This window comes from Zophobas morio, unplaced genomic scaffold (genome assembly GCF_036711695.1).
Source record: "Zophobas morio isolate AGI-343-1 ecotype UQ-CSIRO unplaced genomic scaffold, CSIRO_AGI_Zmor_V1 ptg000010l, whole genome shotgun sequence".
In the NCBI taxonomy this organism is placed as follows: domain Eukaryota; kingdom Metazoa; phylum Arthropoda; class Insecta; order Coleoptera; family Tenebrionidae; genus Zophobas; species Zophobas morio.
Window position 1 is genome coordinate 1311177 of NW_026972115.1, and position 25032 is coordinate 1336208.

Below are 25032 nucleotides of genomic sequence, written 5' to 3' on the forward strand. Positions count from 1 at the left end.
ACAATTTTTACGAAAAATCCAAATTTTCGATATTTCGATTGGCGATTCTGAAAAAACGGTCGTAGTTATCGAAGAAAGGAGCTCGAAATAATTTCCGGATGTCGAAAACGACAAGAAAATGTATTTAGGTAAATTTAAAAAATAGTCAAAAAACGAAGTATGGAAAAATTTTGATTTTGAAAAAGTTGCCTAAAGATCTTCAAAAAATCCTGAGATATAGATTTCGACGTGCTGATTCGTAAATATGGTTTTTTAGTGGTCCCGGTGTATGGTTTTAAAAATATTCCCTTTGGAACTAAATTTTTTCCAAAAATCAAAAATTTCCGTATTTCAATAGGCGATTCTGAAAAAATAGTCGGAGTTATCCAAGGAACGAGCTCCAAAGTAACTTCTGGATGTCGAAAACTACAAGAAAATGTCTTCAGGTAAATTTCGAAAATTGTCAACAAAGAGGTATAGAAAAATTTTGATTTTGAAAAAGTCACCTAAAAATCGGCAAAAAATTGTAAGACGTAGATTTCGACGTGCTAACTAGAAATATATGGCTTGCTTGTGGTCCCGGAGCACAATTTTCCTTGGAATTCAATTTATTACGAGAAATCCAAAAGTTTCCATATTTTGATAGGCAATTCAAAAAAAAAATGATAATTGAATAATTTCGAAAATGATCAAAAAATTGTCTAAAATGAATATTTAACAAAAAAAAAATGTAAAAGACAAAGGGCAATAATGATAAAATCAAGGCAGACTCATAAAGCACAAGTACATAATAATATTGTTTTGTAAAATTTAGACAAACTTTACCGAGCAAAATGATGAGAGAACATTCCTAAGTTGTTGTGGGGATGATTAGAAAAAGACAACAATCGGTCAAGTAGTTTTCTAGATTTTTTGTCTAATGAAAATCTTCAAGACAAATAACAGGGACATATTATCTCGTACTTTAGGCATCATGAAACGTCGAGAAAACAATAAAGTAGACATTCACTCAATGTATCCTTTTACAATACTTCCTAAGCTAGATATAGCTAAGCTAGCTTAGAAGATATATACATATATTTATTTAAAAAAGCAAAATATACTTCCTTACCTGTGGTTTGTTAATTGAACTTTATTTTTTTTTTAACAATTATGGAGAACTTATAAAAAACAAAATTCCTAAAATCCAGTTTTATAATGTTCCTAGGAAACTGAACTTCTTTGTTATGCCTTAAGATCACGAAAATCTAAAGCGCATAATTCTTTATAAACATTATTACTAAATAAACCCATACGCCGCCCCGGTACGACGCCTATGGGCCAAGAGCCTGGAAGTGGAAGTCGCGACGGCAACCCAGAAAAACCTCGAAGCGGCGTTCTCGATCCATCTAGAGAAACGTATACTTTTAAATAGATGCCACCATCGGGAACAAGGAGCATTCAGTTGGTCCAGTGAAGACAGAGTCTAGCCAAGTTGCGCCGGAATTATTTTGTACATAATCGCTGTGCAATCAATCGTGTAAATTCGAGTTATTAAGAAATAAATTGTTGAGTTTCACCCACGCCGATTTTAATTGCCCATTCAACGTAACAGTATGTATTTTTTTTATTCTTCTTTTTTTGTTTATAAATTATAAATAATAGAAGCCAGCTTGCATTTTAGTGGATTTTATTGAGATGTTTTTATTACATTTTAACAACATTTTTAAGAAACATCAAATTTTCATCAATGACAACCTCAAAAATAGACCAAACGTAACGACCAGTGTTAACCTAATAAACTGTGAGATACAAGAAACAAGAACAACGTGAATCATCCCTACAATGAATAGATTTCCTTTAAAAAAATAACAATATCCCTTAAGAGTCTCATATAAATGTACAATATATCAATAAGTATAGATATGGCCCTAATAGTATATACAAACTCACCATTACATAACGACTATATAATCAAGGACGTCGAAAAAAACTCGTATAAGTACCTCGTATGTAATATCTGAATCATAGTAAAACCCTCAATGATTACTGTGTTATTTACAACAACGTGTAACTGGGAAACCTAAAGTACAAGAAAGTCCATCGATTGTCCACGTCACCACACTAGTGTTACAAAATTTTGAGCTCAAAGCACTTAAACAGTAATGGAAATCGGTCTCTGAAACCCGTGGATGGGCGAAGCGTTTCCGGTGAATTATTAATGAATTCAGGAAGTCCGAACTTTCTGCACCGCAAACGTCACTTCATTCTTCCTCCTCGTGCTTAAATCTCCTGTCCGGGCGGCGTCCACCACTGCACTATTTACACATTTACACACGTTTCAGCGACTTTTTCCTCGACTTCTTGAGTTTGTTCCCCGGAGATGAGTTTATGGGCCCGCCACCGCCACCAGCACGCTGAGCAGGCAGGCCGAGAAGGGATACTCGAGGCGAAGCTGCCCTCCGTGCTGCATTGCTGCAGGATGTTCCCCTGAAAACAAGAAGAAAACAATCAGTCTGGGCTGCAAGGAACGGGAAGACGTTGCAAGATTAATCATTGTTGGTGTGGCGGGCGAGGGCTGAAACGGGTTACGTTCCGCAGATTTCGGTGGCAGGGAGAACGCAAACTACTGTTGTAACGCGATAGAATAAAAGAAAATTGGTCGACGGTTATTTCGAGAGAACCTTCCTTACCTCTGAAGTGCCGCCCGCTTCTTTGAAATGTTATTAAGATTTTTGGAAATTTTAATTTCCGATAACCTGTATAAAGTGAAAACCAGTGGCGTAAATATCACTCCCGCAGCCTTTTTGACTTGAATTTCTTCAATTTTTCACTTTGTTTGTTTCTTCTTTTTCGAGTTTATATGTTTAAATTTTTCAGTTTTTCGATTCCCTAACTTTCGAATTTTCCAGTTTGTAGACTTTGCAATTTTTCTATTTTAAAGTTTTTAAATTTTAATTACTCAATTTTTTTCCTTTATTTTTCAATTATTCGATTTCTCTATATTTATATTTTACAATCTTTTGTTTATTGATTTTTTTTTTCAATTTTCCGTTACTACAATTTTTTGATTTGTGATTTTTCAATTTTTCATTTTTTTTGTTTCTTCATTTCCCATTTATAATTTCCCGAGTTTTCAATTTTGAATTTTTCAGTTTTTCGGTTCTTTTTCAAATTTTCATTTTTCATTACGATTTTTTATTTTCTTTATTTTTACAATTTTTCGAGTTTTCAATACTCCGATTTTATAATTATACCTAGAATAGCTCACAACATTGATATATTTTATGATAATTTCACTTCTGCTAAGATGAAAATTAAATTGCTACATTTATGATATATCCCTCTTATTTATTTTCATTTTATTCTTCCTATTTGCTCATTATTAATTTTATTAGTAATTAGAATTTGAGTTAGACTTCATTATTTAGTTGCTTATTAGTGCTATGTTTCACTATAGAATTGTAGTCTGCTGGAAATAAATTATTATTATCATTATTATTATTATCATTTCGATTTTTCAATTTTTCATTGCTTCAGTTTATGGATTTACAATTTATAGTTTCTTAATTTTTTTACATTTCAATTTTTAGATTTTTTATTATTTTTATTTCTACAGTTTTTCGAGTTTTCGGTGTTCTTTTCTTTTGCAGTTTTTAATTGTTTTGCTCCTCTAGTTTTACGACTTTGAGTTTGCATTTTAACGTTTTCAATTTTTTCGATTTATTCTAACTCCTGAATGTTTCAACTTTTAAATTTTCCAGTTTTTCGATTTGGAATTTCACGAGTTTTCAATTTTTAATTATTCGATTTTTCGATTTTTCAATTTTTCATTGCTTCAATTTGTTGATTTGTAGTTTGTATTTTCTTCATTGTTTCAATTTTTAGGATTTCCATTGTCCTGATTTTATAATTTTTCGTTTTCAAAGTGGAATGTTTCAATTTATCAATTTTTATACTTTTTTATTTTTCAGTTTTTCAATCTTTTTCTGTTTCTGGATTTTTAATTTTTGTTCTTTCTTGCGACTTCTTAATTTTTATTTTTTTTTTCGTTGCTTAAATTTTTAATTTTTTAATTTTTCACTCTTTTAATTTTTCATTTCTTCAAATTTTTCTTGTCCCTTTCTAATTTTCTTTATTTATACAATTTTTCGAGTTTTTGATGTTCAGATTTTATTTTTTTTCCGCTTTGCACTTTTCCAATTTTTCACTTTTTTTTGTTCCTTTAATTTAAGACTTCGAATTCTCTGGAATTTTCAATTTATAATTATTCAATATTTAGATTTTTCAATTTTTCAATGCTTTAATTTTTGGATTTGCAATTTGTATTTCCTTATTTTTTTCAATTTTCCAGTTTTCCAAAGTTCTCATTTTTTTTTCTCATTGTAGAATCTTTTAATTTTGAATTTATAGACTTTTTAATTTTTCGGTTTTTTAATTTTAGATCTTTTAGTTTCTCGAATTTTCAATTTTTGTCAATTCAATTTTTCGATTTCTGATTTTTAATTTTTTTTTCTTTTTTTTGATACTTCAATTTCTAAATTTTTCTATTTTTCTCTTTTTAATTTCTCATTTTTTCAATTTTTCATTTAGCTTCATTTTTTTTTAATATTAAATTTTTCAATTTTCCGTTTCTTTAATTTCTCATTTCTTCAAAGTTTCCCTTTTAACTTTTTTATTTTTTATTTACACAATTTATTCGAGATTTCGATGCTCAGATTTTAATTTTTTTAATTTTTCGGTTCTTGAACATTTCGATTTGCAATTTTTAATTTTTTTTTCATCAATTTTTTTTTCAATTTTGCGACTTTTAATTTTCATTTTTATTCAATTTTTCGATTCGCGGTTTTTTAATTTTAGTTTTTTTTTTGTTCGTTCAAATTCTAAAGTTCTCAAATTTTCATTTTAAATGTGATTGTAAATATAATTTTTAAAATTTTTCACTTTTTCAGTTTTACGGGCAAGTTGAAAAATTAAATATCGAGAAACTGCAAAATATAAAAAACGAAAAATCGAATAAAAATTTAAAAAAATTAAAATCCAGTAATTGAAAAATGGGAAAATTTTAGAATTTTAGAGTTTTACCAATTTTCAGTTATTGGATTTGAATTTTTTTTTATTTTCATTCGATTTTTCAGTTTCTTGATTTTTAATTTCTCAATTTTTTTATTCGTTTTTTTCTTCTTTCCAATTTTTGATTCATTAATTTCTTTCGATTTCGAATTATTGAAAACTAAATAAATTTGGAAAACCGGATAAATGAAAAATCCAAAAATTGCAAAATTGAAAAATTAAAAAATCAAAAAACCGTCTAATCCAATCAAAGACTGAAAATTCAAAAAATTAAACAAACGAAAAATTATAAAATCAAAAAAAGTATCAAAAAAATAAGGAAAATAAATAAAAAAATCGATAAAATGAAAGTCCAGAAATTGAAAAACTGAAAAAATTATAGTTGGAAAAACGGAAAATTATGAAATCGAAGCACTGAAAAATGGAAAAATTGAAAAATTAAAGAAATTAAAAAGATTAAAAATTTTGATATCAGAAAATCGAAGAAAAAGGAAAAACGAAAAACCCTGGAATCAAAAAATTGGTGCAAAGTAATAAATCCAATTTTTTGGAAAAATTATAAGATTTGTTTTTCTTTTTAATATTTATATAAGTAATTTTACCCTGTATAAATAATTCTGGAAACTACGAGTACCTACATAACGTCTTATTTTATAAAATTAAAAAGAAAGTCTTACTATAAATTTCGTAATGACGTCATCCCATTGGTGGTGGGGATGATTAGCTAAATTACCATTAGTGTCTAAGAAAAATCGACACAGGCGCCAAACATAAGACAGACAGACAGACACACGGAAACGGGAGACTACTTTTTCCGTACTCTAGAGGTCACGAAACATCGAGAAAATATGAAAGTAGCAAATCGTCCGATAGACTCGATTACCATACTTCCTTAGCTTACGCTCAGAAAGTAAAAATGTGAACTCAGAAAACGGGCTTAGGTCTAATTTTTCGATATAATAAAACAGGTTACATTTAATCCCTTTCCCGCTTTTTTATGCTTCATAATTTCTGAAAGCCCGCACCAACAACAAACCTTTACCCGATTTTATTTACTGAAATACCTGACCCCGCCCCCGCCCCCAAAAAATTCCCCTCGCCTGCGAAGCCGAAAAATTAATTCCCATCCACAATCCCGGCTAAAATGTCGCTATTCACATCAGCCACTGCCACAGAATTAAATTGAATTACACCACAACTTCCTGATATTCAACACACATAAACGAATTTCATCAGTGATGTGCGCATAATACCGACGCCAATGGCAAAATCTCCTTAAATTTGCTCACTGTGAAAATCATTAAGTTGCCGGGGGAGCTCCTGATTAATGTTGTCCTTTGTTGCCTTCTTAATAGTCCCGGCTCTTATTTTGATAGCAAAATGTTGCGTGTTGTACTGTACATGTTGGGTTTAATCTGGGCCCTCGGCGTCCAATTTAAATGGGCCGAGCCGATTGGGCCGAAATGAAGTGAAAGATGGCGGGTAAGCCGAGATGGATGTCTTGTACATCTCCATCAGAGTGCGGTTTTTGTGAAGGATGGCACTTTCGCATGTTTGGGGGAACAATCGGCGAAAGTATGACGCGGGAAGTTCAACAGCGACGAATTAAACTGGAGTAAGAATCGCCACTACGAGTTCGAGGTTGGCGGAAAATGCGGTATCGCAGAGTTCGTTTTTCCTCGTAAATGAAACGTTATATTTCAATTACTCTTCCGGCGAAATCCACTCCCTGGAGCAAAGTTTCACCGCTGATGTTTCAGAAAATGTCAAAGGCTCGTAATATATTTATGAATTAATTTTGCTGATGAGAAATTCCTTACTACGGTGTCATGTCGGGAAGCTGCTTCATTACGCTGCCGCCCTGACACACGACAATAGGTTTACATGTCGATGACAAGCTTTCCTATTAATTATCGCGGGCCATAATGAGTGGAGAGCAGCCATTTCACCTGTGCACACTAATTACGCCGTGCTAGGGTGACTGATAGGATTCACGAAGTTTATTAGACCTAGGGTTGGAGTCGCAACGGGTTTTTCAGGCGAGTTGCGAATGTCTGAAATGTCAATTCGGTGTCAGAAATAATAACAAAGTTCGAACTATTAGACGATTTTATGCCGTTCGATTTCATTGTGTTAGTTTCCTCATCCGAACACTCTTGTTTTTTTAACTAGGTAGTAGTGTCCACGCGTAGTTTTTAAAGGCATCACGTACTCTGAACCACGATCTCATCTAACAATATCTTGCAATTTAACTTTGAATATGCAAATCCGAATGCTTTGAAACCTTGCAGAGGTTTTAAGGTTATCGTAAGCATGGTAATTTTATTCGAAAGATATCTGTTCAACCCTTACGAAAAATTGATGACATCATCTCAAAATTTTTCCGAATAAATCGTACCTAAAATGTGCAAAATAGGATTAGTTGCAAAAAAAGTGGTGACGTCACTACAAAATTTTGTAATGGAATAAACGCCTAACACGCTTCTTTATATTTACTTTAACATTACGTTTATATTTTTTTAACTTATAAGGGTGCTCTCAAAAAAAATAAAATTCGAAAAATCTTGAATTGTTTTATTGATTTCAAAGTCCAGCGAAATTTTTGATGACTCAATTTTGTAATTTTTAATTTTTGTACTTTCCGATGAAATTTTTAATTTTCTCAAGTTCTTTTCGATTTTTCAATTTTTCCATGGTTCAATTTTTCGAATTTTCGATTTTTGATTTTTCATTTCCGCTTCCATTTTTTGATTTCTCGAGTTCTCAATTTTTTATTGTTCTACTTTCCGGAAGATTTCTCAGTTTGTTCGATATTTCTAACGCTGAAATTTTCGATTTTTCAGTTTTCCCCTTCTTCAGTTTTTCGATTTTTATTTTTTTAATTTCCGATTTTTTCATTCATCGAGTTTCTTGTTTTTCGAATTTTCGATTGGATATTTCTAAGTTTGATTCTTGAAGTTTTCGATTATTCAATTTTTCCATTTTTCAGTTTTTATATTTTTCCAATTTTTTTATCTTTCCGATGTTTTGATTTCTCGAGGTCTCAGTTTTTCGATTTGTCAATTTTTCAATTTGTGGAAGAGTTTTTTAGATTTTTAAAATTTTCGAAATTTTGGATTTTTGGTACTTTTCAATTTTCGAGTTTCCAAACTCTCCGTTTATTCAATTTTTCCGTTTGTCAATTTTTTTCAATTCTTCATTCGAGTTTTCAATTTTTTATTTCCTTTTCGGTTTTCAGATTTCTCGATTTTTCATTTTATCCATCGTTCAGTTATAGACTTTTCAATTTCCTTTTTTTTTTCAATTTTTTAATTTCTTGAGTTTTCGATTTTTCAGTATTTTGATTTTTTACGTTTCGGAACATTTTAAAATTTTTTCTATTTCTCAAATTTTCGAGTTGTCGAAATTTTAATTTTCAATTCTTTTTTAGATTTTTGAATTTTTCTTTCTTCAGTTTTCCGATTTTTTCAGTTTTATAATTTTTGGATTTTCTGATTTATAGACTTTTCGATTTTTCGGAAATTTAGTTTTGATTTTTATTACTTTTCATCGTTCAGTTTTTGGTTTTTTCTGTTTTTTTTCATTTCGATTTTTTTATTTACCCAGTTTTGATTTTTCAATTTCTTTTTATTTCAATTTTTTGATTTCTGCGTTCTCGATTTTTCGAATATTTGAATCAAGTTTTTGATTTTTCAGTTTTTCCATTCTTCGTTTTACGATTTTTCAATATTCGAATTCTCGGTGATACTTCAGTATTTAGGTTGTTCAATTTTTATCTCTTCGATTTTTTGATTTCTCGATTTCGCGATTTTTCGATTTCTGGAATTTTTGGAAATTCGAATTTTCAATATTTTTACTTTTCGATTTTTCGATTTTTTTATTTTTCAGTTGTGCAATTTTTCAATTTTTCGACTTTTCGATTTTCGATTCCCCGAATTTTTGATTCGTCATTTTCGATTTTTCAATATTCGGGTTTTCAGTCTTACCATCTTCAGTATTTAGGATTTTCAATTTTTTTTCTTTTCGATTTTTTGATTTCTCTATTTCCCTATTTTTCGATTTCAGGAATTTTTAGAAATACGAATTTTCATTATGTTTATTCTTCGATTTTTCAATTTTTCGATTCTTCAGTTTTTCGACTTCTCAATTTTTTTATTCCTCAGTTTTTCTATTTCTCAATTTTTAGTTTTTGATTTTTTGACCTTCCGGTAGATTTTTGTACTTTTTGCATTTTCGAAATTCAGAATTTTCAAATTTTAGATTTTTCGAATTTTTCAATCAAGTTTTGATTTTTCCATTTTTCAGTTCTTCGGTTTTTAGACTTTTCAATTTTTTTAGTTTTTCGATTTTTCGAGATTCAGAATTTTCAAATTTTAGAGTTTTCAAGTTCTTGAATTTTTGATTCTTCATTTTCGATTTTTCAATGTTCGAGTTTTCAGTTTTAACATCTTCAGTATTTCGGTTTTTCAATTCCTTTTCTTTTCGATTTTTCTTTTCTCGATAGCTCAATTTTTCCATTTCAGTAATATTTAGAAATTCGAATTTTCAATATTTTTACTTTTCGATTTATCAGTTTTTCGATTCTTCAGTTTCTCGATTTTTCAAACTTTATAACTTTAGAAAATTTGTTGATTTGTTGACTTGTGGAGTTCTCGATTTTTTGATTCGTATTTTCAATGTTTTACTTTTCAATTTTTCGATTTCTTGATTTTTCAGTTGTGCAATTTTCAATTTTTTGACTTTTCGATTTTCGATATTTTGAATTTTGATTCTTCGAGTTTTCGATTTTTCAATGTTTTGTCTTTTCAATTTTTTGATTTCTCGGGTTCTTGAGTTTTCAAACTCTTTACTTTTCAATTTTTTTATTTCTCGATTTTTACTTTTCAATTTTTCGAGTTTTCGATTTTCGATTCCCCGAATTTTTGATTCGTCATTTTCGATTTTTCAATATTCGAGTTTTCAGTCTTATCATCTTCCGTATTTAGGATTTTCAATTTTTTTTCCTTTCGATTTTTTGATTTCTCGATTTCTCTATTTTTCGATTTCAGGAATTTTTAGAAATACGAATTTTCATTATGTTTACTCCTCGATTTTTCAATTTTTCGATTCTTCAGTTTTTCGATTTCTCAATTTTTTTATTCCTCAGTTTTTCTATTTCTCAATTTTTAGTTTTTGGTTTTTTAACTTTCCGGTAGATTTTTGTACTTTTTGCATTTTCGAAATTCAGAATTTTCAAATTTTAGATTTTTCGAGTTCCTGAATTTTTGATTCTTCATTTTCGATTTTTCAATATTCGAGTTTTCAGTTTTAACATCTTCAGTATTTCGGTTTTTCAATTCCTTTTCTTTTCGATTTTTCATTTCTCGATAGCTCAATTTTTCCATTTCAGTAATATTTAGAAATTCGAATTTTCAATATCTTTACTTTTCGATTTATCAGTTTTTCGATTCTTCAGTTTCTCGATTTTTCAAACTTTATAACTTTAGAAAATTTGTTGATTTGTTGACTTGTGGAGTTCTCGATTTTTTGATTCGTATTTTCAATGTTTTACTTTTCAATTTTTCGATTTCTTGATTTTTCAGTTGTGCAATTTTCAATTTTTTGACTTTTCGATTTTCGAATTTTTGAATTTTGATTCTTCGAGTTTTCGATTTTTCAATGTTTTGTCTTTTCAATTTTTTTATTTCTCGATTTTCAGGTTTCGATTTTTCGACTTTCCAGATGATTTTTATATTTTTCAATTTTTGATTTTCTATTTTGATTTTTCAATTGCCCCATTTCTCAGTTTTTTTCGCTTTTCTACTTTCTTCATTTCTCGATTTTTCGAAATTTCGATTTTCGATACGAATTTTCAATCTTCTCAGTTCTTGATTTTACGGATTTTTTACTTTTCGATTTCTCAAATTTATTATTCTTTATTTTTGGATTTTTCAGTTTTCAATTTTTTGACTTTGCAGATGATTTTATATTTTTTCGATTTTCGATTTTTTGATTTCCGATGTTTCGATTTTCTATTGTGATTTTTCACACTTTCTGATTTTTCAATTTCTCAGTTTTTAATTTCTTCTGGTTTCTATTTATCGATTTTTCGAATTTTCAATTTTTTCACCTTTTGATTTCTTGAGTTTCCGATTTTTCGATTGTTTTCTTTTCGATTTTCTGTTTCTTATAATTCTTAATTTTACGAGTATTTGATTCACTGAGTTGTTGATTTTTTCATTTTTCATTTCTTCAATTTTTACTCTCCAAATTTTTTTTTTAATTTTTAGTTTTCCCGAGTTTTTGATTCTGCGTTTTTCATGTTCAAGTTTTCAATCTTGCCATTCTTCAGTTTTTCGGTTTTTCAAATTTCTCTTTTCGATTTTTTGATTTCTTGATTTTTCAGTCATGCAATATTTCAAATTTTCGACGTTTTCATTTTCAACTTTTTTAATTTTGATTCTTCGAGTTTTAAATTTTTCAGTTTTTTACTTTTTCAATTTCTAGATTTCGATTTTTTTACCTTTCGATTTTTCTATTTCTCGATTTTCAGTTTTCGATTTTTCAACTTTCCAGATGATTTTTATATGTCTTCGATTTTCTTATTTTCGAATTTTCGAATATTTGAATCATGGATTCTTCGATTTTTCGGAGTTAAAGGTTATCACAAAAACAGAAATCTCAAATTCAACTGAGTCATCCATATCCAACGAATTAAAAGCTGAAACAGTTGATTAGTATTATCGACCGCCATTCCGCTTAACAAGTTTAGGGTTATCCCAGCTCGCATAACGCATCGACTACACTACTACTCACAGTTAGATACAGAAGAATGTTCGGATGAAAAGACACAGCACAATTGCATAACTAATTGAATCATTTGCACCTACAGCATAGACAACCATTAATTCAGACTCGAATAACCTCATGCATTGCTTTATTACCGTTCTAAAAATAACCCATCCGTGTTATTTCCGCAAAAATCTCCCCCGTTGTGCGCCCACTACATTTTACTAAATTTACCGGAACATAAAAGCATTGTTCCAACTTTTTAAAAGCACTCCATTTACCCATATTATGTAATAAAGCGCCATAAGCCAACAATACACAAACAACCACACGTCTGAAAATAACGCTTTTGTACATGCATCCAATTACCACTTCTAACTTCACCCGGTATGTTTCATCATTACACCGACACAAAACTAGCGAAATTTATTCCCTAGTTATTATGCAGTCACCGTAAAAATATCCCCACCCCAATTTCGGTTCCACAATTGTATTAAACCCAACAAAAATATAAATGCAGACAGCGAATTTCCCACAAATAATCCGCAAAAATGTACTGCTTACGTGTCGTAAACATATTCAAATTGAGGTCAGCTTCGACTAGAATACTAAAAATCGGGAGAAATAGTGCCTCGAACAACGAAATTTAGCCGTTTTTAATAAACCGAAAATCACCCAACGTTTGTTTGGCACGCCGCCGGAATTAGAATGGTCACAGAGCTGGATTTCGTGCTTTACAAGCGTTATTAATATTAATTGTTTACTATTTTCTATTGTGGGAAGGTGAGGGTTTTTGCAGCTGGCGTTTTATACTGGTTTTCGGTATTTGCATATCAGTGGACTGTTTTGATCGTAATAAAATTGACGTTCGCTTGTAATGCTAATATCTGTATTATTTACCGTAATAGTGAGTTGGCTCGTTTCAAAGCTTACCGTACACTGAGTATTTATACAACAGCAAGCACTGCGGCGTTTGCACAGTTTCCAACAATGCAATGCAAATTATGAATAAACATCTCACTATTAATTCCGCCAAATTGCCCCGTAGTGCTAAAACAGTAATAACTCTGTGTGTGGTTAAATTGAATTTTAATTAAAATTAGGGATAGTTCTCGCCCTGGTTTGTGGTGTGAAATTTGCCGTAGGTACGAATTCCGGACACTGAAAAATAATCCGGACTCTAAAATGGCTCCAGGCGGTTCTAATTTTTTTTTAATTTTTTAAATTTTGACGTTCCTGAAAAAGGACACCGTCTGGTATTTTGCTCAGTAAATTCCGCAGGGAGGGTATTTCAACTAAATAACTTCAGGGAATCCACTGGTGACAACAAAAAATCGGAATTTTCTATCATTTTGAAGTTATGACCCTTCAAACTTGAAATCTCCTATTGATTTAAGAAGAATTTCGTCTAAACTAATAAGGATATTCAACAATTGACACCAGACACGAATCAGCGTAGAAAAGTTAGTTAAAAAACTGAATTTTGGTCACACGGAAAATTTTTTTTCGACGCTTTTTTTTTGAACTTGTCAAAAATTTCCAATTTATATCAAGTTATCTCGCTTAAACAGGCCCCGAATTTTGTGAAAATTACTGTATGTACAAATTTTGGGCCCATAAAACATAATCTGGACGCTAAAAATCTCTCCGGGCTGTCTTGAAGATTTTTAGAATTTTGTTTTCTTCGACGCTCCTAAAAAATGACACAAATTTATATTTGGCTCCGTAGATTCCAAACGGACATCGATTTATAAGTGAAAATAAACCATCTGAACTAGATGGCTTAGCCGAATCCAATGGTGAAAACGAAAAAGCGGCATTTCTTACCATTCGAAAGTTACAGGCTTTTAAATTTTAAATTTCCTTTTTGACTACTGAAATAATAATAATTTTGCCCACAATGATGAATTTATTCAAAAATTGGCGCAAGAAACAGGCTCAGCGGTGCAGAATTAGTCCAGAAACTGAATTTTAGTTTCATGGAAAAATGTTTTTTTTTGACCACTTTTTTTCGAATTCGTCAAAGATTTCCAATTTATATTATATCAAGATATCTCGTTTAAACGGGCCCTTATTATTGTAAAAATTGGTGTATGTACAAATTCTAACCCCGTGAAAAATAATCTGGACTCTAAAAATGTCTCCGAGCGGTACTGAAATTTTATGAAACTTTTTATTCATCGATGCTCCTGAAAAATGACACCGTCTCATATTTTTCTCAGCTGATTCCAAACGTAGATCGATTCGGAGCTGAAAATCAAGATTTTCAACTAATAACTTCGGGGAATCGAGCGGTGAAAACGAGAAATCGGAATCTTTCACCATTCTGGAGTTATGACCCTTCAAACTTGAAATCTCCTTTTTGACTATTGTTTTAAGAAGAATTTCGTCTAACCTAATGAGGATATTCAACAATTGACACCAGAAACGGACTCAGCATAGAAAAGTTAGTCAAAAAACTGGATTCTAGTCACACGGAAAAATGTTTTTTCGAAGCTTTTTTTTGAAATCGTCAAAAATTTCCAATTTATACTATATCAAGTTGTCTCGCTTAAACAGGCCACGAATTTTGTGAAAATTGCTGTATGTACAAATTTTGGGCCCATAAAACATGATCTGGACGCTAAGAATCTCTCCGGGCTGTCTTGAAGATTTTTAGAATTTTGTTTTCTTCGACGCTCCTAAAAAATGACAACAACTTATGTTTTGCTCCGTAGATTCCAAACGGACATCGATTTATAAGTGAAAATAAACCGTCTGAACTAGATGGCTTTGTCGAATCCAATGGTGAAAACGAAAAACCGGGATTTTCTACCTTTCGAAATTTACAGGCTTTTAAATTTCAAATTTCCTTTTTGACTATTGAAATATTAGTAATTTCGCCCACAATAATGAAATTATTCAAAAATTGGCGCCAGAAACAGGCTCAGCGGTACAGAATTAGTCCAGGAACTGAATTTTAGTTTCATGGGAAAATGTTTTTTTTTGGCCACTTTTTTTCGAATTCGTCAAAGATTTCCAATTTACATTATATCCAGATATCTCGTTTAAACGGGCCCCTATTATTGTAAAAATTGCTGTATCTACAAATTCTGGCCCCGTGAAAAATAACCTGTCCCCGAGCGGTCCTGAAATTTTTTGGAACTTTTTATTCATCGATGCTCCTGAAAAATGACACCATCTCGTATTTTTCTCAGTTGATTCCAAACGAAGATCGATTCAGAGCTGAAAATCAACCTTTTCAACTAATAACTTCCAGGAATCGAGCGGTGAAAACGAGAAATAGGAATCTTTCACCATTCAGGAGATATGGCTCTTCAAACTTGAAATCTCCTTTTTGACTATTGATTTAAGAAAAATTCCGTGTAAAATTACGAAAATATTCAACAATTGGCCCCAGAAACGGTCTCAGCAGTGCAGAGTTAGGCTATAAATTGAATTCTCGTCACATGAGAAAACGTTTTTTTTTCTTCGTTTTTTCGAATTTGTCAGATTTCCAATTTATATCATTTCAAGCTATCTCGCTTAAACGGACTCCAAATTGAGTAAAATTGGTAAATGTGTAAATTCTGGACCTTTGAAAAATAATCTGAACTCTAAAAATGTCTCTGGGCGCCCCTGAATTTAAAAAAAAAATTTTTTTTCATTGATTCTCCTGAAAAATGACACCGCCTCATGTTTGGTTAAGTGGATTCCAAACGGAATTAGCTTCAAAGCTAAAAATCAACCGTCTCAACTAAATAACTTCGAGGAATCGAGTGGTGAAAACAAGAAATCGGAATCTTTAACCATTCTGGAGTTATGGCCCTTCAAACTTGAAATCTCCTTTTTGACTATTAATTTAAGAAGAATTTGGGTTAAACTAATGAGGATATTGAACAATTGACACCTGGTATGGACTCAGCGGAGCAAAGTTAATCAAGAAACTGAATTTTAGTCAGATAGAAATATGTTCTTTTTCCCTCTTTTTTCGAATTCGTCAAAAATTTTCAATTTCTACTATATCAAGCAATCTCGCTTAAATGCAAACAGATTTATGTAAAAATTGCTGTATGTGCAAATTCCGGCCCAAGAAAAAGAATAATCTGATGTCTAAAAATGTCTCCGAGCGGTCCTGAATTTTTTTAATTTTTTTTTTTCATTGAGGCTCCTGAAAAATGACACCGCCTCATGTTTGACTCAGTGGATTCCAAACGGAAGTAGCTTCAAAGCTAAAAATTAACCATATCAACTAAATAACTTCGAGGAATCGAATGGTGAAAACGAGAAATCGGAATCTTTCACCATTCCGGAGTTATGGCTCTTCAAACTTGAAATCTCCTTCTTGACTATTGATTTAGGAAAAATTCCGTGTAAAATAACGAAAATATTCAACAATTGGCGCCTGAAACGGTCTCAGCAGTGCAGAGTTAGGCCATAAAATGAATTCTCGTCACATGAGAAATCGTTTTTTTTTACTTCATTTTTTCGAATTTGTCAGATTTCCAATTTATATCATTTCAAGCTATCTCGCTTAAACGGACCCCAAATTGAGTAAAATTGGTGAATGTGTAAATTCTGGACCTCTGAAAAATAATCTGAACTCTAAAAATGTCTCTGGGCGCCCCTGAATTTAAAAAAAAAATTTTTTTTCATTGAGGCTCCTGAAAAATGACACCGCTTCATGTTTGGTTCAGTGGATTCCAAACGGAAGTAGCTTCAAAGCTAAAAACCAACCGTCTCAACTAAATAGCTTCGAGGAATCGAGTGGTGAAAACGAGAAATCGGAATCTTTAACCATTCTGGAGTTATGGCCCTTCAAACTTGAAATCTCCTTTTTGACTATTAATTTAAGAAGAATTTGGGTTAAACTAATGAGGATATTGAACAATTGACACCTGGTATGGACTCAGCGGAGCAAAGTTAATCAAGAAACTGAATTTTAGTCACATGGAAAAATGTTCTTTTTTCCCTCTTTTTTCGAATTCGTCAAAAATTTTCAAATTCTACTGTATCAAACAATCTCCTTAAATGGAAACAGATTTATGTAAAAATTGCTGTATGTGCAAATTCTGGCCCATGAAAAATAATAATCTCGTCTCTAAAAATGTCTCCGAGCGGTCCTGAATTTTTAAAAATAATTTTTTTCATTGAGGCTCCTGAAAAATGACACCGCCTCATGTTTGACTCAATGGATTCCAAACGGAAGTAGCTTCGAAGCTAAAAATCAACCGTCTCAACTAAATAACTTCGAGGTATCGAGCGGTGAAAACGAGAAATCGGAATCTTTCACCATTCCGAAGTTATGGCTCTTCAACTTGAAATCTCCCTTTTGACTATTGATTTAAGGAAAATTCCGTGTAAAATAACGAAAATATTCAACAATTGGCACCAGAAACGGTCTCAGCAGTGCAGAGTTAGGCCATAAAATGAATTCTCGTCACATGAGACAACTTTTTTTTTTTACTTCATTTTTTCGAATTTGTCAGGTTTCCAATTTATATCATTTCAAGCTATCTCGCTTAAACGGACCCCAAATTGAGTAAAATTGGTGAATGTGCAAATGCTGGACCCCTGAAAAATATTCTGAACTCTAAAAATATCTCTGGGCGGCCATGAATTTAAAAAAAAATTTTTCTTTATTGAGGCTCCTGAAAAATGACACCGCCTCATGTTTGGCTCTGTGGATTCCAAACGGAAGTAGCTTCAAAGCTAAAAATCACCCGTCTCAACGAAATAACTTCGAGGAATCGAGTGGTGAAAATGAGAAATCGGAATCTTTAACCATTCTGGAGTTAAGGCTCTTCAAATTTGAAATCTCCTTTTTGATTATTAATTTAAAAAGAATTTGGGCTAAACTAATGAGGATTTTCAAAAATTGACGCAGAAACGGACTCAGCGGAGCAAATTTAATCAAGAAACTGAATTTTAGTCACATGGATATATGTTCTTTTTTCCCTCTTTTTTCGAATTCGTCAAAAATTTTCAATTTCTACTGTATCAAGCAATCTCGTTTAATGGAAACAGATTTATGTAAAAATTGCAAATTCTGGCCCATGAAAAATAATAGTCTGGTCTCTAAAAATGTCTCCGAGCGGTCCTGAATTTAAAAATTTTTTTTTTCATTGAGGCTTCTGAAAAATGACACCGTCTCATATTTTTCTCAGTAGATTCCAAACGGACGTCGATTCAGAGTTGAAAATCCACCTTTTCAACCAAATAACTTAGAGGAATCGTGCGGTGAAGACAAGAAATCGGAAACTTTCACAATTCCGGAGTTATACCTCTTCAAATTTGAAATCTCCTTTTTGACTATTGATTTAAGAAGAATTTCGGCTAAACTAATGAGGATATTCGACATCTGACACTTGAAACGGACTTAGCGGAGCAAAGTTAAACCAGAAACTGAATTCTAGTCACACGAAAAAATGTTTTTTCCACCCTTTTTTTTTGAACTCCTCAAAAATTTCCAATTTATACTATATCAAGTTATCTCGCTTAAACAGACCCCGAATTTTGTGAAAATTGCTGTATGTACAAATTTTGGACCAATAGAACATAATCTGGACGCTAAGAATCTCTCGGGGCTGTCTTGAAGATTTTTAGAATTTTTTTTTTCTACGTTTCTAAAAAATGACACCAATTTATATTTTGTTTCGTAGATTCCAAACGGACATCGATTTATAAGTGAAAATAAGCGGTCTGAACTAGATGGCTTCGTCGAATCCAATGGTGAAAACGAAGAACCGGAATTTCCTACCATTCGAAAGTTACAGGCTTTTAAATTTTAAATTTCCTTTTTGACAATTGAAATAATAGTAATTTCGTCCACAATAATGAAATTATTCAAAAATTGGCGCCAGAAACAGGCTCAGCGGTGCAGAATTAGCCTAGAAACTGAATTTTAGTTACATGGGAAAATGTTTTTTTTGACCACTTTTTTTCGAATTCGTCAAAAATTTCCAATTTATATTATATCAAATATCTCGTTTAAACGAGCCACAATTTTTGTAAAAATTGCTGTATGTACAAACTCTGGCCCCATGAAGAATAATCTGGACTCTAAAAATGTCTTCGAGCGGTCCTGAATTTTTTTGGAATTTTTTGTTCAACGATGCTCCTGAAAAATGACACCGTCTCATATTTTTCTCAGTTGATTCCAAACGGAGGTCGATTCAGAGGTGAAAATCAACCTTCTCAACCGAATAACTTAGAGGAATCGAGCGGTGAAGACAAGAAATCGGAATCTTTCACCATTCCGGAGTTATGGCCCTTCAAACTTGAAATCTCCTTTTTGACTATTGATTTAAGAAGAATTTCGGCTAAACTAATGAGGATATTCATTTGACACCTGAAGCGGACTCAGCGGAGTAAAGTTAATCCAGAAACTGAATCTTAGTCACATGGAAAAATGTTCATTTTTATCTCTATTTTTTCGAATTCGTCAAAAATTTTCAATTTCTACTATATCAAACTATCTCGTTTAAATTGAAACAGATTTATATAAAAACTGATGTATGTACAAATTCTGGCCTGTGAAAAATAATCTGGATTCTAAAAATGTCTCCGAGCAGTCCTGAATGTTTTTGGAATTTTTTATTCATCGATGCTCCTGAAAAATAACACCGTCTCATATTTTTCTCCGTTGATTCCAAACGGAGGTCGGTTCAGAGGTGAAAATCAACCTTCTCAACCAAATAACTTAGAGGAATCAAGCGGTGAAGACAAGAAATCGGAATCTTTCACCATTCCGGAGTTATGGCTCTTCAAACTTGAAATCTCCTTTTTGACTATTGATTTAAGAAGAATTTCGGCTAAACTAATGAGGATATTCAACATTTGACACCTGAAGCGGACTCAGCGGAGTAAAGTTAATCCAGAAACTGAATCTTAGTCACATGGAAAAATGTTTATTTTTACCTCTATTTTTTCGAATTCGTCAAAAATTTTCAATTTCTGCTATATCAAACTATCTCGTTTAAATGGAAACAGATTTATCTAAAAATTGCTGTATGTACAAATTCTGGCCCATGAAAAATAATCTGGATTCTAAAAATGTCTCTGAGCGGTCCTGAAATTTTTTTAAAATTGTTTGTTCATCAATGCTCCTGAAAAATAACACCGTCTCATATTTTTCTCAGTTGATTCCAAACGGAGGTCGGTTCAGAGGTGAAAATCAATCTTTTCAACCAAATAACTTTGAGGAATCGAGCGGTGGAGACAAGAAATCGAAATCTTTCACCACTCCGGAGTTATGGCCCTTCAAACTTGAAATCTCCGTTTTGACTATTGATTTAAGAAGAATTTCGGCTAAACTAATGAGGATATTCAACATTTGACACCTGAAACGGACTGAGCGGAGCAAATTTAATCCAGAAACTGAATCTTAGTCACATGGAAAAATGTTCATTTTTACCTCTATTTTTTCGAATTCGTCAAAAATTTTGAATTTTTACTATATCAAACTATCTCGTTTAAATGGAAACAGATTTATCTAAAAATTGCTGTATGTACAAATTCTGGCCCATAAAAAATAATCTGGATTCTAAAAATGTCTCTGAGCGGTCCTGAAATTTTTTAAAATTATTTATTCACCAATGCTTCTGAAAAATAACACCGTCTCATATTTTTCTCAGTTGATTCCAAACGGAGGTCGATTCAGAGGTAAAAATCAACCTTTTCAACCAAATAACTTAGAGGAATCGTGCGGTGAAGACAAAAAATCGGAATCTTTCACAATTCCGGAGTTATACCACTTCAAATTTGAAATCTCCTTTTTGACTATTGATTTAAGACGAATTTCGTCTAAACTAATGAGGATATTCAACAATTGAGACCAGAAACGGACTCAGCGGAGCAAAGTTAATTCAAAAAACTGAATTTTAGTCGCATGGAAAAATGTTTCCTTTGACGCCTTTTTTTCGAATTCGTCAAAAATTTCTAATTTATACTATATCAAACTATCTCATTTAAACTGACCCCGATTTATGTCAAAATTCTTGTACGTACAAATTCCTAACCCCTGAAAAATAATCTGGACTCAAAAAATATCTCCTGACTTTTTTTTATTTTTTTATTCATCGATACTCCTGAAAAATGACACCGTCTTATATTTTTAACCATATCAACCGAATAATTTCGAAGAACGGAACGCTGAAAACGAAAAATCTGAATTTGCTTACAGTCCGGAGTTATGGACCATAAAACATGAATTTCACAACTAACGTGTGTCTATTCGTTGAATTCTAACCTAAAAATTTCTCAACACAGTTATTACCGCAGTTGGAATATCGTGTTTAATAACATGAATTTTGATCTCGTGCGTAATCACAAAATGCGCGCCTGCAGCTTTAATTAAACCCGTTTCTCACATTTCCGCTCAATAGGCAAACCGAACCGCCTTTCCTATCACTGTAAGAATTTAATTAAACCCTTTCCTATCAAAAATCGATTTTTTCCCCGTATCTCCCGGGAAAAAGCGGCCCTTCTCCGCAAATTGCCGCCCTAAATAATTCAAAGTGCGCTGCATAATCTCGGCCCTAAATGCGCAAGGGCCGGGCCGCGACACGGATTCGCATTAATTTCGTTCTAAATATTGCACATAAAACAGAGCCCGCGTCTGTTTATGTATCGTCGAAAATTAAATTGGCAGTTTATTCGTCGCGAAACGGTGGCTTCAGTCGATATAATGATATCAGCCGGAGATTACAAGACGTTGAGGAAATTTGCGAAGCTCATTGTATCGACGAAACGTAATCCAATATTTCAAAGTTAATTTTTCTCGAGCGGAAGAGACATGTTGTTGTTGCGCCGCTCCCAGCGAAATTTGCAGAAAAAGAGACTTTGTCAAGTCGGGCTTGTTGCATCTCATACATTATTCAGTCGCGGCGGGAGCAAGATTAATTAACCTTTTTCCTGGAGTTTGGGCCGACGGAGTGCTCGGAATTCCTCGCACTTGACGCACAAAACCGACTGTCGTGCACCATTTTTGCATACTAATAAAATTTTGCAGCCGGGCGGCGAGCAACCTCCACAAAAACCCTCGACCTTGAGCCTTGAGTGAAAGGCAACTACGACTACACACGAATCCGTCCATGTTCGCCGTCTGACGACCGACAAAGTATAGCTAAAGTAATTTTTCCACACTAGGCGGAGAATAATCGACGAAAGTCGTTTGAACCTTCGTAAGGTCGGCCACGGAACCGCAGCGCATCATCGAAATGGGTTCTTTGACCGGAACGTGAAAGTGTAAAAGCAATTAAAAAGCCACTTTTAATTAGGCGCTTCTGCAAAGTTGTTACGCCCTCACACAAAGTGAAATTGTGGAAGGTTGATAATTAATTTACAGTTTTACATTAATAAAAGATGGAAACAAACGAGCGTTCTTGCTACTTAAATTAATCACTTTTAGACGTAGAACGTAGTTGATTTTGCTCGCGATAAGTGCTACTTCTATCGGGAATTTATTATCCAATTTAATTTCAAAGCTGACGAGAGATAAAAGAAAACTGGTTTTTGCTAGTGTTTAGGTTTTCAATGGGCGCTCTTTTATTTTTGCAATCTTGTCTGTTGTGAGTCCTCTTTGACTTGGCAGAGTACAAAAGCTGTAGAGTTTTATATGGGAGGATCCGGGGTGAGGTAAGCTCTGCCTAAATAAGTGTAGACAATTTTTTTATAAATTATAAATATATAATTGTAAAAGTCAAACTGGGTGTACTTTTTGTTTTATTAATTCTGAGAGAAATTGCATTACCTACAGCCGCTTGCGGTAAAAATGAGCTGTTGTATAGTTTTGCCGCCTCTTAAAAAAATGACTACTACTAGAATAGGCGTGACGATGAGTTATTGTTCCAAAAGTTTGTTTTAGGCTTATTTTTGGTTGCATATTGTTCATTTTAATGAATTTCCGTGTCAGTTTCGACTGATTAAATCGAATCCGTATAATTTCAGTCAATGTCTATTTCAAACCGAGTTAAAACGATTTTAGATCGTGAAGTATGTTGAAGGTGCATTTCGCTGAAAACATGAAACTTAAGCCTTAATTGAAGAATTTACTTTGAACTCTGCTCCCGCAGCTGGATTTAAAAGGAGCAAATTACTTTGTGCTTTGGTTAATTTAAATCCCGTTCATAGCAACTAATTATTCCGCGTAATTGTTTTGTTTACAGTTGAAATTTAAAAACAAGGAAACCACGGTAAAATTTACACATGAATTATAAAAACACTGACTGAAATTTGTTAGTATTCCACAAATACAGCTTCCATTAAAAATTTTCATAAGCGAACCGCCCCCGACCTCTAGAAAAAGCAAATCGTACAATTAAAACGTTTTTTCTCATCAGGCCGTGTACGCGGCTGAAAAAATCTGTAGAAATGTTAATGAGACAAATCCCGGAACGGGAAAAAGACATAAATAACAGCAAACCCATTACCATTCCCGCTGTTCGGCAAAAGCTCAGTGCGTGTGGGTCCGTTAACATCGATTCAATCCCGAACTTTGTAACAGAGCTTTCACCTTAAAGCTCCACGCACTCGGAGTGCTTTCTCGTGTCGGCCGAGCCAACTTCGCCTCGTTATGATTGCATTAAAAGACAGAAAAAATCATTTACTAATTAAATCCGCCATCTTTTGTTCGATAATTGGGTTATTTTTCTCGGAGCTTTTTCGGCGGAATTTTTCCGCGCCGAGCCCGGGAAATAGATTGCCTGAATAATTAATGTTATTTTAAAGGGATGTTTGCGGTGGCCAAAAAAATCCCTTCACGAGGAAAAAGCTCGGATACGCTTATCCCTTTCACAATTGAGAATATCAACAAGGCAGCGACTGGCTGGGACATGATCTATTATTCAGGGGACGGCCGGAGGAGCGCATTTTTAGCAGAAACGCGGCCAATTTGATAAAGCACGAAAAGGAAGGTAATTAATGCAGTTCGGACACTGTAGTGGATTAAATTTTCAGTGGGCGGAAAAACAAGCCGCAGGAATTTTCCTCTGTTTAATGTTATCATATAACGCACGCCGTCTTTTTATTAAATCTGCATTTTCGTGGCGCAACTTGTCTCGTAAACTTCGGAAGTTCCGCCCCTGACAAATTGAGTTGCAAAACTCTTTTGACGTCATCGTTATCGTTAAAGCCAGCCCTGATTGACGGAGTAAATAAAATGCAGTCGAAGAGTTGCAGCGACTAGAACGTAACATAAATCCCCGTCGACTCGCCTCACTCTTTTATTCAAATTTCAAAAAGTGGCTCCGAGGCGGACTTCCTTCCCTGCAATTTCCGCATCTATCAAGGTTTAATTAAGCCCTTCCACCCGGGGAACCCTCCCTAAACAAGTTGATGTTTTACACATTCGGGATAAGTGGAATTGCCCGAGGGCGTGTAAAAAAGGGCGAATGTGTCCGGCCGCCCAGCTAAGGTCTGCTGATCGATCCTCTTTCACCTCAACTATTTGTCTTCGCCCCATCCCGCCATCTCTCACGGGAATTGGATCCAGACGAAATTTACATGAACACTTGCTCTTCGTTATTCGAGTCCCACAAGGTGTTGGGCGAGATTTATCAGCCAATCAGACCTACGGCGCGGAAAATTATTAAGAAGGGAGGAGAAAGTCTAATGGAAGGACATTATCAGAATCTTTTCTTGTGATTAAGGCGCGGAAATTTGGGCCATCGTGACTGATTTACCGGCAGTTTCGGCGAGAAGCACGTTTTAAAGGGACCGGGGAGGAATTAAAACCCCCACGGTGCCCAAAACCCGAAAAATCTCGTAGGGACATGCTTGGTAGTGATATTCACCCAGTGAAAGTATGCTTTCATTCCTCGTAGCACTGTTTTACATGTGAAGCGTTTTTCATCGATTAAGTGTCTACCCGGAAAAATCCTGTCAAAGCATCAACGTTCTCCAGTATCGCCGCTTGGAGTTGGAATTTGATATTTCACAGGCAGTTTTGAACAGTTTGTAATCATAAAGTGCGTTCCTGGGACAACGTATGTCATGTACAGGTGAATTCTGAGAAAAATTGTTCGGCGAAACTAAAAATTTTGTATTTTCATGACCGTAAGAAAATTGGTGACATCACAAAATTACTTGAACCTTAAACCTGAAAATCAGGAATAGTCGACGATTACTCAATGGAAAGTATCTTTAGAAATTTGTTTTTGCCGACAGTGCGCGAATTGTCATATCTGGGTTAAGTGTCCAAGTTGAAAAATACGGCGTTTAAATCCCCACCACGCCAAATTGTTATAAATCGTC

At 33.2% G+C, this 25032-nt stretch overlaps 1 protein-coding gene across 1 annotated transcript in view; it reads right to left on the reverse strand.

The window, feature by feature from the left end:
* Window positions 1-1635: 1635 nt before the first annotated feature.
* Window positions 1636-25032, reverse strand: part of LOC135125975 (lachesin-like) — a 261363-nt gene continuing 237966 nt past the window's right edge. The window contains exon 6 of the mRNA XM_064051762.1: window positions 1636-2448. Within this exon, the coding sequence (XP_063907832.1) occupies window positions 2348-2448 (101 nt within the window). The 3' untranslated portion in view covers window positions 1636-2347. The remainder of the gene's footprint in view (window positions 2449-25032) is intronic.